This window comes from Choloepus didactylus, chromosome 6, assembly GCF_015220235.1.
Source record: "Choloepus didactylus isolate mChoDid1 chromosome 6, mChoDid1.pri, whole genome shotgun sequence".
NCBI classification, from domain to species: Eukaryota; Metazoa; Chordata; class Mammalia; order Pilosa; family Megalonychidae; genus Choloepus; species Choloepus didactylus.
The window spans coordinates 73,405,223-73,419,450 of record NC_051312.1 but is presented as its reverse complement, the minus strand read 5'-3'; the positions used below and the strand labels follow the sequence as shown (position 1 = coordinate 73,419,450).

The following is a 14,228-nucleotide window of genomic DNA, read 5'->3' as shown; positions in this document are numbered from 1 at the left end:
GTGACACGAACAGATATCTGCACGCCAATGTTCATAGCAGCATTATTCACAATTGCCAAGAGATGGAAACAACCCAAATGTCCTTCAACAGATGAGTGGATAAATAAAATGTGGTATATACACACGATGGAATACTACGCGGCAGTAAGAAGGAACGATCTGGTGAAACATATGACAACATGGATGAACCTTGAAGACATAATGCTGAGCGAAATAAGCCAGGCACAAAAAGAGAAATATTATATGCTACCACTAATGTGAACTTTGAAAAATGTAAAACAAATGGTTTATAATGTAGAATGTAGGGGAACTAGCAGTAGAGAGCAATTAAGGAAGGGGGAACAATAATCCAGGAAGAACAGATAAGCTATTTAACATTCTGGGGATGCCCAGAAATGACTATGGTCTGTTAATTTCTGATGGTTGTAGTAGGAACAAGTTCACTGAAATGTTGCTATATTATGTAACTTTCTTGGGGTAAAGTAGGAACATGTTGGAAGTTAAGCAGTTATCTTAGGTTAGTTGTCTTTTTCTTACTCCCTTGCTATGGTCTCTTTGAAATGCTCTTTTATTGTATGTTTGTTTTCTTTTTAACTTTTTTTTTCATACAGGTGATTTGAAAAAAGAAGGGAAAATTAAAAATAATAAAAAAAAAAATAAAAAAGAAAAAAGACAAACAAGGGGAAAAAAAAAAAAAAAAAAGATGTAGTGCCCCCTTGAGGAGCCTGTGGAGAATGCAGGGGTGTTCGCCTACCCCACCTCCATGGTTGCTGGCATGGCCACGGACATGGGGGACTGGTGGTTTGATGGGTTGAGCCCTCTACCATAAGTTTTACCCTTGGGAAGACGGTTGCTGCAAAGGAGAGGCTAGGCCTCCCTGTATTTGTGCCTAAGAGTCTCCTCCTGAATGCCTCTTTGTTGCTCAGATGTGGCCCTCTCTCTCTGGCTAAGCCAACTTGAAAGGTGAAATCACTGCCCTCCCCCCTACGTGGGATCAGACACCCAGGGAAGTGAATCTCCCTGGCAACGTGGAATATGACTCCCAGGGAGGAATGTAGACCTGGCACCGTGGGACGGAGAACATCTTCTTGACCAAAAGGGGGTTGTGAAAGGAAATGAAATAAGCTTCAGTGGCAGAGAGATTCCAAAAGGAGCCGAGAGGTCACTCTGGTGGGCACTCTTATGCACACTTTAGACAACCCTTTTTAGGTTCTAAAGAATTGGGGTAGCTGGTGGTGGATACCTGAAACTATCAAACTACAACCCAGAACCCATGAATCTCGAAGACAGTTGTATAAAAATGTAGCTTATGAGGGGTGACAATGGGATTGGGAAAGCCATAAGGACCAAACACCACTTTGTCTAGTTTATGGATGGATGTGTAGAAAAGTAGGGGAGGGAAACAGACAGACAAAGGTACCCAGTGTTCTTTTTTACTTCAATTGCTCTTTTTCACTCTAATTATTATTCTTGTTATTTTTGTGTGTGTGCTAATGAAGGTGTCAGGGATTGATTTAGGTGATGAATGTACAACTATGTAATGGTACTGTAAACAATCGAAAGTACAATTTGTTTTGTATGACTGCGTGGTATGTGAATATATCTCAATAAAATGATGATTTAAAAAAAAAAAAAAAAAAAAAAAAAAGAATGTAGCAAAACACAGTTAAAAAGAATGGTTCTCACTATTCCAAGGTACCTTCCCATTATTGCTAGTCTTTGCCAACAAATGCCACTGTCTACTTTTGATCCCCCAAACCATGGTCATTAGCCTTTCCCCCACCTAATTTTTATCTTTCTACTCCAACTAGAGTGTTCTTTTAATCTTTGTGTGTTCCTACAACACTTTAGCATTTACACAGTGATTTCACATACATACTTATTTGTGAGGTAGGTATTATTGCAGTTTTAGAAATAAGGACAAAAGATTAAAGGCTGAGACTTACCTAAATGGCAGCGCAATTATGTGGCCAAGTTGCGCCTTGCAAGCAGGACCTCTCTCTCCCACATTAGTGCTTCCATCTGTGGCACACACAGACAGCCTTGTGAAGATGCCGTGATGACATTGGGATACAAAATTTCCGAACTGCTAATATGTCCTTTTTGTTACAGGCTGAGAGTATCTCTAAGGACCTCTACATAGAAGTATATCCAGGCACCTATTCTGTCACTGTGGGTTCAAATGACTTAACCAAGAAGACTCATGTGGTAGCAGTTGACTCAGGACAGAGCGTGGACTTGGTCTTCCCTGTATGATGTTGACCTTCACCTGGACCTCACATTAGCTTTTTTTTTAAGTAGCGAGGAGATGAGTCTTCATGTGATCTCTCAACATTTGCACATTAATTCTGCTTTTAGTACTGACGATAGAGGTTCAGCTTTCCTGGGAATTCAAGTTGGTCTCTCGCAGTGCCTATTTTAACTTGAGAGTGTAAAGTGTAGAAATCGTCATCGCCACCCTTCCCCCAACCCGGGTCTCCTTTTGACTGAAATAATGTAATGATACTGTCTGAGTGGTTTTACTGCTTACTTTCCAAATGAAGGTTAATTATGATAATAAAGGGCAAGATTCTGAGATGAAGAGAATTCATATTTTATTGGTATTAAGCAGTGAAATAACACGTAGCTCATATACAAATGTAGGCTTTATGAAAAGACAGCAAAGAGGCTGTGGACATGTTTGCCCAAAGCAGGCAGTCCTCTGACTGCCATGGAGAGGACATCCCCAGCCACATCTGCCTAGCTGTCTGTGGGGAACCTTGGGACAGGGTTACCACACCCCTATGCCCCTTAAGACAGACGGTCCTTCCTGTAGCTCCCCTGCAGGGAGTCTCATTGGGTGAACATGCTGCTGCTTATTCAGCTGTCACCTGTGGCCTGTGTTTTACTGCCTTCTATTGAAGAAGCCCTTGTTAGCCACTCTTGTCACTCCATCACTAGTCTTTAGCTTCCTATAAGAAAAAAATCCTGAGAGTCTTATGCTGTGACTGTATTTTTAATACTCAAAAGTCACTGATTTTACAGAGGCATCAATGTATCTCAAACTTTTTTTCACTACCATACCAACAGTATTGCTGTGTCTCCCGGGTTAGTTGCCTGGTGATTCATCTTATCTTGAATATAACAGATCTTTCCTCAGGAAAAATGCCAGTATTTTATATGATGAAAATGTAAGTTTTAAGTAGAGCTATATTAGTGTTCCCAGTGAGGAAAAGACTCCAATGGACCTAGGGCCTAGTAAGACAGACCCTTGCCCGTCACCATGGAGGTAGAGGGTCATTTTGATTACCTTGGGACTTGGGTTCTGTAAGCCTTCTGAAACTGTATGGAAAATTTAGGTGTTTGCATTTTTCTGGGAAGAGGAGTCGTGGGTTTTATCATTCTCAAAGGAGTTATGATTCAGAAGGTCTAAGAACATCGTAGAGTCCTTAAGAAGCCCATCCCTCCATTCTTCTTTACCTGGGTCCTTGGAGCTTTTAATCTAAGGGGAACTCCTGTCCCTTTGGCTGGGTCTCAGAGCCCTCACTCCATTTCTGTGTTCGCGATCCTCTGGCAGCATCTGCAGTGGCATCGTCACCTTGGTTTCCTCCTGGCCCAGTTCCTTGGTGTTCTCTGCTACTACAGTTTGCGTTCTCTGTTGTTTGTTGTCCTTCTCTTCTTTCCAATGTCCTGTTCCTAAACCCAAAAGTCAATTAGTCACGTTGACTATGCCATCATTTTGAATGCGGTTAGTCTTGACATCAGTAGTTCTATGTGAAGGATTGCTGAACCTCTTAAGAATCTATAAGCTCCTGAACACTGTTTTTTTTTTGTTTGTTTTTTTATTTCTAAAGAGAAATAAAGTTTGTTCATCATTTCTGGCCTTTTTTGGGAGAGGTTATTATTTGATGCTCAGAATTGGAATTGGGTAGAAGAAATTATCAGACACATTTTTCAAACAGCCACTAGGAGAAGCAAAGGTCACCACCAGTTGAAGAAGTTTATGTCACACTGATGACAAAGAAGGTTGGGAAACTGACGATAAACAAGTTCTGAGAAATTGAATGAGGCAAAACAAAAATAATGGGAGATGTGGCTTCCAGAGGTATAAAAGAACAATTTAAAGAGGAAAGGATACTTTAAAAGAACTCCATCCCCTCCTTAATTTTCAAAACTACAGTTTGAATCCTGTTTCATAAGAAAAGGAAGAGAACAACATGACCTGGCTCCTAGGATTGTTAGGATCAAAGAGTTACCTCTCACTGCCTGTAACTGAAAGTAACAGAAAGTGGGGCAGAGGGAGCGGGAGCTATAGGAGATGACTCTTAAGAGGCAGAGCTCCAGACTGCCTGCCAAGCATCAGTACTTGATGCCTATCAAGCATATTCCAGAGAAGACAGCACATTTCCTTAAAAGGATACAATATGTGGAGAGGAGAAAAGCAAAGCTCTGGTGTTTGCATATTGTTAACAGCCCTGGCCGGCACATGGTTTTATATGCTTCACCTTCACTAGTTAGCTGTGGCACGAGGGCCAGGGCTGGCCCCTTCTCCGCACCCCTTCTCGGGCATGCGCTCCTGAGGCAAAGGGCGCAGGCTTGGGACCTGGCCGAGGGCAGGTCCATCAATGCTCATGGTTCAGCAGCAGGAATTGAACTTTTGCTTGAAGCATAACAACAAATGATCCAGTACCTAAAGGGAAGCCTGGCAAAGTACTTGAAGATAATCTATTTCTCTTTATAGCCAGTAGCTTGCTTAGAAGTTGTTACTGTGTTTTTTTGTTTTGTTTTGTGGGGGGAGCAGAATTTGCAGTGGGTCTGTCTAAATATGGTAATGGGGAGAGAGAATGTCTTGGAAGTAACTGGGCAATGGGGATAGGGCCAGGGAAAATTTGTATGGACTTATTTGGGTTTGGATCCAGTCCAGGGAGTTGCTATGGAGCAAGCCACAGCAGTGAGAACACAGGTTCGGTAGCTACGGGGAAGATGTGGTACCTGGAGCACGCCTGACCACCATGGCCCCTCTGGTTACCCCACTGTCATTCCTCTCTGATGCTGGACTTGCTGCGCTCTCAATTGTTCCCTACAAACTCCAGGGTGGGTATAGCTTTTCTCACTCCAGGCTGTGTTGAAGCAGGAAGCAGTGGAAGACATGGAGAATTTAGCATGAAAACTCTAGATTTTGGCACTATTTTCTTCATATCATCAGATGTTTGGAGAGCAGATGTCATAGGATCAGCTGTTTCCAGGAATTTCTGGAAAGGCTTCCCACTGTGTTATCAGAATGACCCATTTTATAGAAGCCCAGAACCCCCCCCCCCCACTTTTATATTATGCATACAAAGTTTCCTCTTTGAAAGGAAGCCAAGAATTCAGGTGGTCATGGCTGGATTCTTGTCCTAGTTGTCTCCCCACCAGAGTTGGGGGAAAGATTCCACACCTTGAAAACCAGGAAGCCCTGGAACCCTTCTATAAAATGCAACTGCAGTGGACTTATATCCATCTCCCAGCCATCCCAAAGCTTGGGTCCAGAAGAGTCACCCAAGAAAGTTTCCCATTGTAGAAACAATTTCTGAGCTTTCAGGGACTGAAGACTGATAAAGTCCTTACCCCTGGGGCAAGACTGAATTCATGGGCCGAGAGGTCTTTAGTGGTGAGCACCTGTCCTGCAAATAGGGCAATAGCTTCAAACAGGGACCCATAATGGGTCCCAAAGTGGGCAGGGTCTAGAGATCCAAAGTCCATAGTTGGTGGTATTTCTCAACCCTTGTAATATTTCTGCCCCAGTACTCCTGCATTGAACTTCAAAATCAGTGACCCCAGGGCCCCAAGAGATCTAGTCTAGGGCAAGGCTTATCCTGCCAGGCCACTTAGGCCTCTAATTTTTCTGGGTCCACTTGGGAATAGTTAGAGCTGTCAGGAGGCAGATCAATCACATGCTGCTCCCCAGACCTACCAGGGGTATGTCGCACCTTTCTTAACTCAAGGTTAAAGAAATATGGGGATAGCTATGGACTGCCAATGACAGTTTAACATGCTTCCCCCTACTAGCTGTAAAGAAAGACAGCAGTATAATGCAGTGCCCTGGTCCTTCCCACTCTAACTTACTAAGGGGCCTAGCTGGACAGTGGGGCCTGATGACCTACGTTTAACCACTGGTTTCAACACCTGGCAGCATTATGACTATTTATCTGCTGAAAAATCAAGCCTCTCAGAAAAAAAATGAAGGCAAGCAACAAGGACAATGGCAGTGTCCTGTCAGTAAAGCTAGCAACAAAAGAAAAGGTAAGGGTGAAATAGGGTTGCAAACCTTAGCACAAAGATCAGCTCACCCTTCCCTTCTTGTTGGGATATATTGCTTAAATAGAATCCTAGCATTTCCTTATCACAGCCTCCCCTTCAACATGACCACATTCCTGTTAACTTCCAATTCCCACACAATGGAAACCTGCATCAGATTCCTAAGATGCATGGAAGAGAATGGAGCAGGGGGCCTCAGACCCTGCCTTAGAAGGGAACCCTGCACCATTGACATACCTGGCTTCCTAGCATGTGACGGTTCGGGGCCATTTCTCCTCCAATACCTCCATTCAGGCTGGCAGAGGTCACGCTGCCTTGGAAATTTCTCGAGAAGGACTGGGTCTGTGTTGACAGTCCTGTTCACCATCAGTCTTTGGGGAAGGCCCATCTCCAGATCATTCTCCAAATCCTCTTCTTCAGAAGAGCAGGAGGAGGAGGAGGAGAATGAAACAGTCATGGGTGCACGCACTGCTACTTCCTCCTCTTTAGGACCCTCTAGGGGCAAAAGCTGGGCTTTGGGCTTCGGCTCTGTCCCTGTATGTTCTCTGGCTGGAATCTCAGAGGTCCCAGTTAAAGACCACCAGGTGGTTCCAGCCAAGGGGCAGCAGCAGAGGCAGCCCTGGCATAACAGCTGGCAGCAGGCATGAGACTGACAGGGAGGGCACAGGAATGGAGTGCCTGGAGGAGGCCCGTTGGTGACACATAAGGTGACTGGTCCCAGCAGAGAGGAGCAAGGGGCCCAGAGGAGAGGGCTGGAATGCTCCCTGGTGAAAGGCTTGTGCAGCCTCTCCACAGCCTTCTTCCAGACGGCTGGGGGCACCCACCTGACCCCACCACGAGGCACTTTAGCTGTCTTGCCATTCCAAAAGTGAACAGTGATTTCTTTATCCTTCGATGCTACAGAACAGAAAAGGGCAAAAGTCTTGTTATAATTGCCTTTTTTTTTTATGGGGATAATGGTTCTCATCTCCCTAGAGGCAAAGCCTCAGTGCATTCCCCTCTGCTCTGCCTGCCTGGCTCCTCGTGCAGAATCTCCTGGGAGAAACTGTCAGGAACATTCCCCTCACCTGTTCCACATTTCCCCACCACTTTCCAGTGGACGTGAGTGAGCCTTCCTGTCTCCTGTCCTATAAGATGACCTGGAGGGGCCCATTTTTTTATGTCAAAACCAAAATGCATCCTGAGATGGGGGAAGGGAAGCAGAAGCCTCCTCTGTCATTCTCTGAGTTACAATGATGCTGACGGGAGGGCTTGGGGGGGGGGGGGGTCACAGGTACTGATTTGACTCCACAATGACTCCATCACACCACGGTTTAGCTAACCAACTATACATGGTAGTTTTAGGCCATTTTTCTCTCATAAAAAATATTCTAAAACCTGATATGGTTTGAATCTGTTGCCACCCCAGGATTAAACTACAAGTGAGGGGATAAGGATTTTTTTTTTTTTTAATACTTCTAAGACCCCTAAGCTGTGGAGATATCCTTTGCTCTGGCCTCTCACCTGTCACCAACCTTGCTCTTTCTGGGGACCGTAGGTAAGACCAGCTTCCCTACCTCTCTGAAGGTCTCTGGTCTCCAAGCCCAAGAGAACAGTGCCAGGGCCATATCGCTGTCCATCTGGCTCCCAGAGTGCCAGCACCTTGTCCCCGGGTTGCAATGCACATTCCATGGATAGTGAGAATGGAATGACATCTTCTTTCAGGACCACACTCTGCTGCTGGGCTGGCAGCTTTAGACCTGTGACAAAGGGAGCCTCAAATTCCACCAGCAGGATCCCCTGTCTCTCCAGCTGTGGGAAAGAGAACACTCAGAATAAGATCTAGCATTAGATAGTAAGGGAGGGAGACCCGTGATCTCTGCGATGCCCCAGAACCGGACCCAGGGTCTTCCTTACAAACAATGAGGACCATCTAAAGAAGGGACAGGGAGAGGAGCTGCTCAGAGCTGAGTATGGCAGAGAAAGGCAGGCCATGGGGCTAATGCTCTTTCCTTTACCTCTCCTTGCCATGGGCAACTCTTACCCCTCCTTGCCTTTCTCTTCTGTTCTCTTCCCTTTTCTTTTGTTCTTTTTTCCTATCTACATTTTTGGCCTGTAGTCCCCAGGAATAACTGGGACCCTTTTCCTCAATGCACCCTGCCTCCCCCTGCACCAACCCAGCTGCACCAGCATTTCCCCCTATAAAGTTGTGTTATTTCCATGTCCAGGACCAACCAGGGTTGATTTGTTATTGATCCTTGAAGCCCACATGTAGTTGGTGGGCAAAGAATGATTGTGGCCAGGCAGTGCCATTACAGTCTATGAGAAACATGTTGGCAAAGCAAATGAATAACATAAAAAAAAGAGGCCAGGCATCATGGGATGAGAGTATCTTCTTGACCAAAAGGGGGATACAAAATGAGATGAAATAGTTTCAGTGGCTGAGAGATTTCAAATGGAGTCAAGAGGTCACTCTGGTGGACATTCTTATGCACTATATAGATAACACCTCTTAGGTTTTAATGTATTGGAATAGCTAGAAGTAAATACCCAAAACTACCAAACATCAACCCAATAGTCTGGACTCCTGAAGACGATTATATAATAATGTAGATTACAAGGGGTGACAGTGTGATTGTGAAGACCTTATGGATCACACCCCCTTTATCTAGTGTATGGGTGGATGAGTAGAAAAATGGGGATAAAAAATAAAGGACAAATGGGGTGGGATGGGGGGGATGGTTTGGGTGTTCTTTTTTCACTTTTATTTTTTATTCTTGTTCTGGTTCTTTCTGACGTAGGGAAAATGTTCAGAGATAGATTGTGGTGATGAATGCATAACTATGTAATCGTACTGTGGACAGTTGATTGTACACCATGGATGATTGTATGGTGTGTGAATGTATTTCAATAAAACTGAATTTAAAAAAGAAAAAAAGAAAAAAAAAAGAGGCCAGGAGGAATTTTTAAGGTAATTAAAAGTACACACTGTTTCTGAGTACTCTGTATGATTTTGAAGAGAAATAAAATCTGATCACAATTTTTTTTTCAAATCAAAACAGAACCTATATTTGAGCAAAACTCTGCTAACGTTTAATTTGAATTCATTTTATAAGTTACTGGAAAATGACAATATGACTTTTGATTGGAAATTCTATTATTCATATTTTTTTGAGAACTCATAACTAGTTTTCCTTCCATGAATCCACATTCACAAGGTTTGACTCTGAAAGGAAAAATATCCCAAAGTAAGTGGCCACTGATAGCTCCTGGCATGCCGAGGATAGCTTCCATGCACACTTTCATGGGCCCATGTGGGCAAGCACATTTTGCTCCTCTTTCCCTTTAGCTGGTGCCCATAATTCAACCTACTGAATTTTCCTGAACAAAGCACTTTTAAAATACAGTTTCCTCACTGAAGTTATATTTCCCCTTCTACAACTTGGCCATGGCAGATCTGGGCTTATTCAAGATGCAAATCAGATATGACAGGGCCACCCCAAAGGAGCCTGCCAGAGAGATGTCGACAGTTAGAGACTTGCCTCCGGAGCAGCCTTTATCTGAGCCCGGTAATAAAAGCCATCTGGTTCCCTTCTTGCCAGTACCAATGTGTCAGCAGCGTCTCCAACAATTCCCAGCCAGCCAGGCTCCCACCATGCCGGATTGGCGGTGTGGAAACACGAATGATAAGAAGCATACCTGGGAAAAAGCAAATGGAATTGGGGAGTTGAGAAGACCAAGCCCTAAAAGTATCAAGAAACCTGTTTCACAGTTATATCTGAGTCTGTGTGACATACAAGACTACGTGGAATAGAAATACATGTGAAAAGTGGCAAATGTTGATTGCCAGGAGGTAAAATATTAGGAGGGCAGAAGGAAAGGACAGTGAAGAGAACCATCATTTATGGTTGGGAATTGTGCCAAGGTAATTAAAATATAATTAGCCTTGATAGATTCAGGTTAATTTATGCTGATTCTGAGGCTAGATGACAGACAGACCAGGAAAGAGAGCCTAAAGTGGTATGTGAGATGGTAATGCCAAAGAAGCAAAATTATATAAACACTTGATGCTGTGGTTTCAGATGGGATGAGGAAGTATTCAAGTAGCACTGAGAAGCTAACTAAGGTACTGTGAGCCAAAAAAAAAGAAGCAGCTACTTCTGGGAAATTTTGTGGGGAGGGCTGAGCCTGGGGAAGCAGCAGGGTCAGGCTTTGGGTTTCCGTTGAGGCTGTATACTCGGTGACCAGGGGCCAGAGCCCTGAACACAAAGGATGCTCAGCTCTGGCCTTGAACTGGATGGTCCACACAGGTGGATGAAGAAACGGAGTGGCTATTAAGACATCCAAGCTGGTATACCTAACTTGAACTGAGTAACATGGACCCAAGTCCCTGGAATTTGTGCTTATGGGCTGAGGTTCCTTTGCACTCCTGTCCAATAGTATTCCCATTTTAGACAGTTGGTTTTGATGCCATTCAGGAAAAGCCAGGAGAATTAAGGGATATATGAAGGTGCCTATGGAGGGATTTGGAGCCCACTTTATTTATTAATTGCAGAAACCCTAACTTCTCATGTGGAGGCAGGGGACATCTCATAAGATTCATAGTTGATGGTAAAAGGAGCTAGAAACTTTATACCTGGGTGACCCCCAACTGCCTTCTCTCAGACATTGTAGGTGTGACATCCACACTCTGCTATAAGGTGGAGTAAAAGCCAGCTTAGTCCTCGAGGTTACTGGTTGTATAATATCCTCATTACTGTGTTCAGGCAAATCACCAGCAAAACAGTAAAGAATGCTTTCAGCCTTCCCCAGAAGCAAGTTCTCTCCCTCACCACACACCAGCCAAGTTAAGAACAAAGAGGAGAAAGAAAGGTGTGTACCATTCTCTTCAGAGGGGGAAAGACAGGTACCTTGTGAGGGGGCTGTGCCTGGTGAGCCAGGAAGCTTGGAGGGCAAAGGGGCAGGTGAAGGATGGGTCCCAGCAAGGGGCCTTCAGGGTTGTGGCCACACTGCAGTATTTGGGCAAAGGCATCCCAGGCCCTGCAGAAGATTCCATGGCGTTCACGTCTCCACCTGAGAACAAACACCATTACACCCATAGCAGAGCAAAAGGTGCCTGGCTCCAGCAGGGCTCAGCTCCACAGTTTAGCTGCCTCTTTGGGGAAGACTGTGTCAATGCACTGCTCCATCTTCTCCCACAGTCGCTCACTTTCCTCTTTGGATCACCTGCCTCAGTGACCCCAGCTCAGGAAATAGGAGAGGGTATTGAAAGGGCAAGAGCTGGAATTTTAGAGAAAACCAGTTTTAACTCTTACTTCACAGCCTACTGGCTGCATGCTTACTTAACTTCTCTGTGCTTCAGTCACCACTCAGGAGATAATATATGTAAAACACCTGGCATTTAAATAGCTCAATATATGTTAGATTCTTCCTTCTTCCTCCTTCCTCCTTCCTCCTCCCCAAAGGCAGGGACTTCTGGGCAGGGGGCAGGCATAAGACCGTTCTTCTCTCCACAAATCCTAACTGATGATAAACTGCCAGCAAACCCAAGACCCAGGCCCCCCTCCCAGCCCAGTCACTTAACTTTGGCCCCAGGTCCTCCTGAGAGCCCAGGGCTGTGTTCTCCTCAGAGGTCACAATTGCCACCCAGGGCCCAAGATCAAAGTGCTGCCCCAGCCCACCCGAGCCCCTGCCCAAGTCCTCAGGTCTGACCCCAAGGGGACTCACCCACAGTCCCAAACCTTAGCCTCGGTCCCTCTCTGACAGTTGGGTTCAGGGCTTCAGCCCAACTGACTCCTGGTTGCCAGGTAGGTTGCCACGGATGCACACCAGCAGGAACACTGTGGGCCAAGTGAATGTACTGAGCATGTGCAGAGGTGACAGGCAGGGCTCTGACTCCTCAGGGTGGGGGCGGGGGCAGTTAGGGAAGACTAGGGCAGGCCTGGCAGGGCAGCTGTCCAGAAGGAGGCCTTGGGAGGTGTGGGGGTGGGTGGGTGGGTGGGTAGGGGTCGTTCTTCAGCTCTCCCTGGAAGACTGGAAGGGGTGAGTGTGTTGGCAGAGGTGGGCTGGGGATGGGGGGACAGTGTAGCATCAACTTCGCCACTGCCAGAAGAGTGAGCCATGGAGGGAAGTCTCATGGATCTTGAGTGTCCTATGAAGGAGGCAGATGATTCTAAAAGAGACTTGGAGCTGACCATCTGCCTGCATTTTCTGCAGGCAGCAGGCTAGGGTGGGGGGTGCTACTGACTGGTCTAGGGGCTCTAGGATAGAATTTGTCTATAGTTTAAAACAAAATAATCAAAGGTGTGGGCATGCTTGTCTGTAACAGAAATGCCTCTGCTGAGAAGCTGACATATGGTGGGGATGGGAGTGGGAAGACTGGTGACCAAAGAAGCAGAAGTCCAAATTCTGCTCCAATTGTAGAACCTTGGGCCAATCATTCCACCTCCCTGTACCATGTGAAATGAGGGAGTCTCGTAAAGTGAAAGGATCTCCACATCCACTTCTTGATTAAACACTCCCATTCTTCGTGGGCATATTCCAATGGCTCTCATTAGAGCAGTTTTCCAGAGCTATCTCTAGCTGAGGTAACTGGAAAGGCTCAGTGGAAGACATGGGTGTGAGCACAAATTCCCATCCAGCAGGGAAGTGGAAAGCATTCCAGCATGAGAAAGGACCTATGCCCCAGGGGGTAATGGAGTCCTTATTTGTACATCCAGAGGAGGAGGCTGGTATTGTGTGGCATCTGCCAGTCATTGTGTCCCAGTTATGTACCCAGCACTGTGTTCAGTGGAAAATACCAAAAAAGCATGTAGGGACATTTGTGGATGTGTACCATCATCTATTACCCCCTCCCTTGCCCTTAGTTCCATTTCTGTTTGTGGATCCAAGTGGGTAGGAGACGCTGATTGTACTGCCAGTTCCAGGAGTGAAACATGCATCAATCAGAAAATTCCAGCCCTCTGGTCACAGGGATTGGTTAGGCATGAGCATGTTCTGAGCCTACCCAATCAGAATGAATTTCAGGACTTTTATTGGGAATCCTGGATATAGACTCTCTTCTCTTTGTACATGAATAAGAAAGCATGCAGTTCTGGGAGGGTCTGACAGCCATTTTGGTACCCAGAAGCTATTCCCCGAGTAAAGAAAACAGGTTCTTGTAGAGCCCTGCCTGAAGGTCACCTTACTGCTAGATGTTTCAGTTGAAAAGCCAATAAATTCCCTTTTTTGATTAAGTCCGTTTGGGTTGGGCTTCATCTATTTTGTGATCAAAATCATCTTAATTGATGACTGATCTCACAGAACATAACTTGGTAGGTTAGGAGAACAATCGTTGCTCAAGACCGGTATCTGCAGGCTGAGTTACTTAGAGCACAAAGTTAGTGTCACAGCCACAAAGATCAATGAAGTCTCTGGCAGTGAGAGAGGGATTTCTGACTAACACAGGTGGGATTTCAATGGTGGAGGGGAAAAGGAGGATTTTCCAGTCTAGGTAGAAAGCAAGAACAAAGGGAGAAGGATACATTTGTAAAACCATGATTTTCTTTTTGGAGGGAACAGAGTGTGCTGGGAAATCTAGGTGGATATTTGAGATGAGGCCAGATGTAGGGAGCTTTGAAAGCCAAGCAGATTAAATTCAAACTACTCGATAGCCAAAAGGAAGTCATCATGGGCTTTGAGCAGTAGAGCGACATGGACCACTTAAGAAAGAACATCAGAGCAAGGGGAGAACCAGCTGAGAACAGAACCCAGGAGGTCAGAGAACTGTTAACAATGACCTATCACTAAGTGACAGGACTGGAATCAGAAAATAGTAACAACAAATGTTTACCGACACTTACCTGATTTAAGGCCCTTTGCTGGGTTTTAGGAATATAGGATGAATAAAGCTGGCCCCCACCTTCAAGGAGCTTACAGTCTACTGGTGAGACAGAGATAGGTGTGCAAACAAATATAGCAGGACAGGACCTGCA

At 45.3% G+C, this 14,228-nt stretch overlaps 2 protein-coding genes across 4 annotated transcripts in view; one reads left to right on the top strand and one right to left on the bottom strand.

The window, feature by feature from the left end:
* The window catches only part of AKIP1 (A-kinase interacting protein 1), a 20,275-nt gene extending 17,694 nt beyond the window's left edge, over nucleotides 1-2,581 (top strand). The window contains exon 5 of one of the 2 annotated variants that reach the window (XM_037840164.1): nucleotides 2,113-2,581. In XM_037840164.1, coding sequence (XP_037696092.1) covers nucleotides 2,113-2,256 — 144 coding nt within the window. In that variant the 3' untranslated portion in view covers nucleotides 2,257-2,581. The remainder of the gene's footprint in view (nucleotides 1-2,112) is intronic. The other variant, XM_037840166.1, reaches the window with a different exon arrangement.
* C6H11orf16 (chromosome 6 C11orf16 homolog) lies at nucleotides 2,568-14,228 on the bottom strand. 2 transcript variants are annotated; one of them, XM_037840162.1, is made up of 7 exons: nucleotides 14,097-14,221; nucleotides 11,983-12,095; nucleotides 11,166-11,328; nucleotides 9,798-9,954; nucleotides 7,833-8,067; nucleotides 6,514-7,173; nucleotides 2,568-3,675 (listed from the first exon to the last, which is right to left on the bottom strand). In XM_037840162.1, the coding sequence occupies exons 3-7, from the start codon at nucleotides 11,309-11,311 to the stop codon at nucleotides 3,482-3,484; spliced, it is 1,392 nt and encodes a 463-aa protein (XP_037696090.1). In that variant the 5' UTR covers nucleotides 11,312-11,328; nucleotides 11,983-12,095; nucleotides 14,097-14,221; the 3' UTR covers nucleotides 2,568-3,481. The 2 variants fall into 2 exon arrangements, with proteins under 2 accessions (XP_037696090.1, XP_037696091.1); XM_037840163.1 differs by lacking the exon at nucleotides 11,983-12,095 and having other exon boundaries at nucleotides 14,097-14,228.

Excerpts from the sequence above, each read along its gene's own strand:
- C6H11orf16 (XM_037840163.1), bottom strand. The coding sequence starts at position 11,311 with ATGGAATCTTCTGCAGGGCCTGGGATGCCTTTGCCCAAATACTGCAGT. Across the intron at positions 8,068-9,797 it reads AGATAAAGGCTGCTCCGGAG|CTGGAGAGACAGGGGATCCT; the intron begins GCAAGTCTCTAA and ends TCTTTCCCACAG. Across the intron at positions 7,174-7,832 it reads GACCAGAGACCTTCAGAGAG|CATCGAAGGATAAAGAAATC; the intron begins GTAGGGAAGCTG and ends TCTGTTCTGTAG.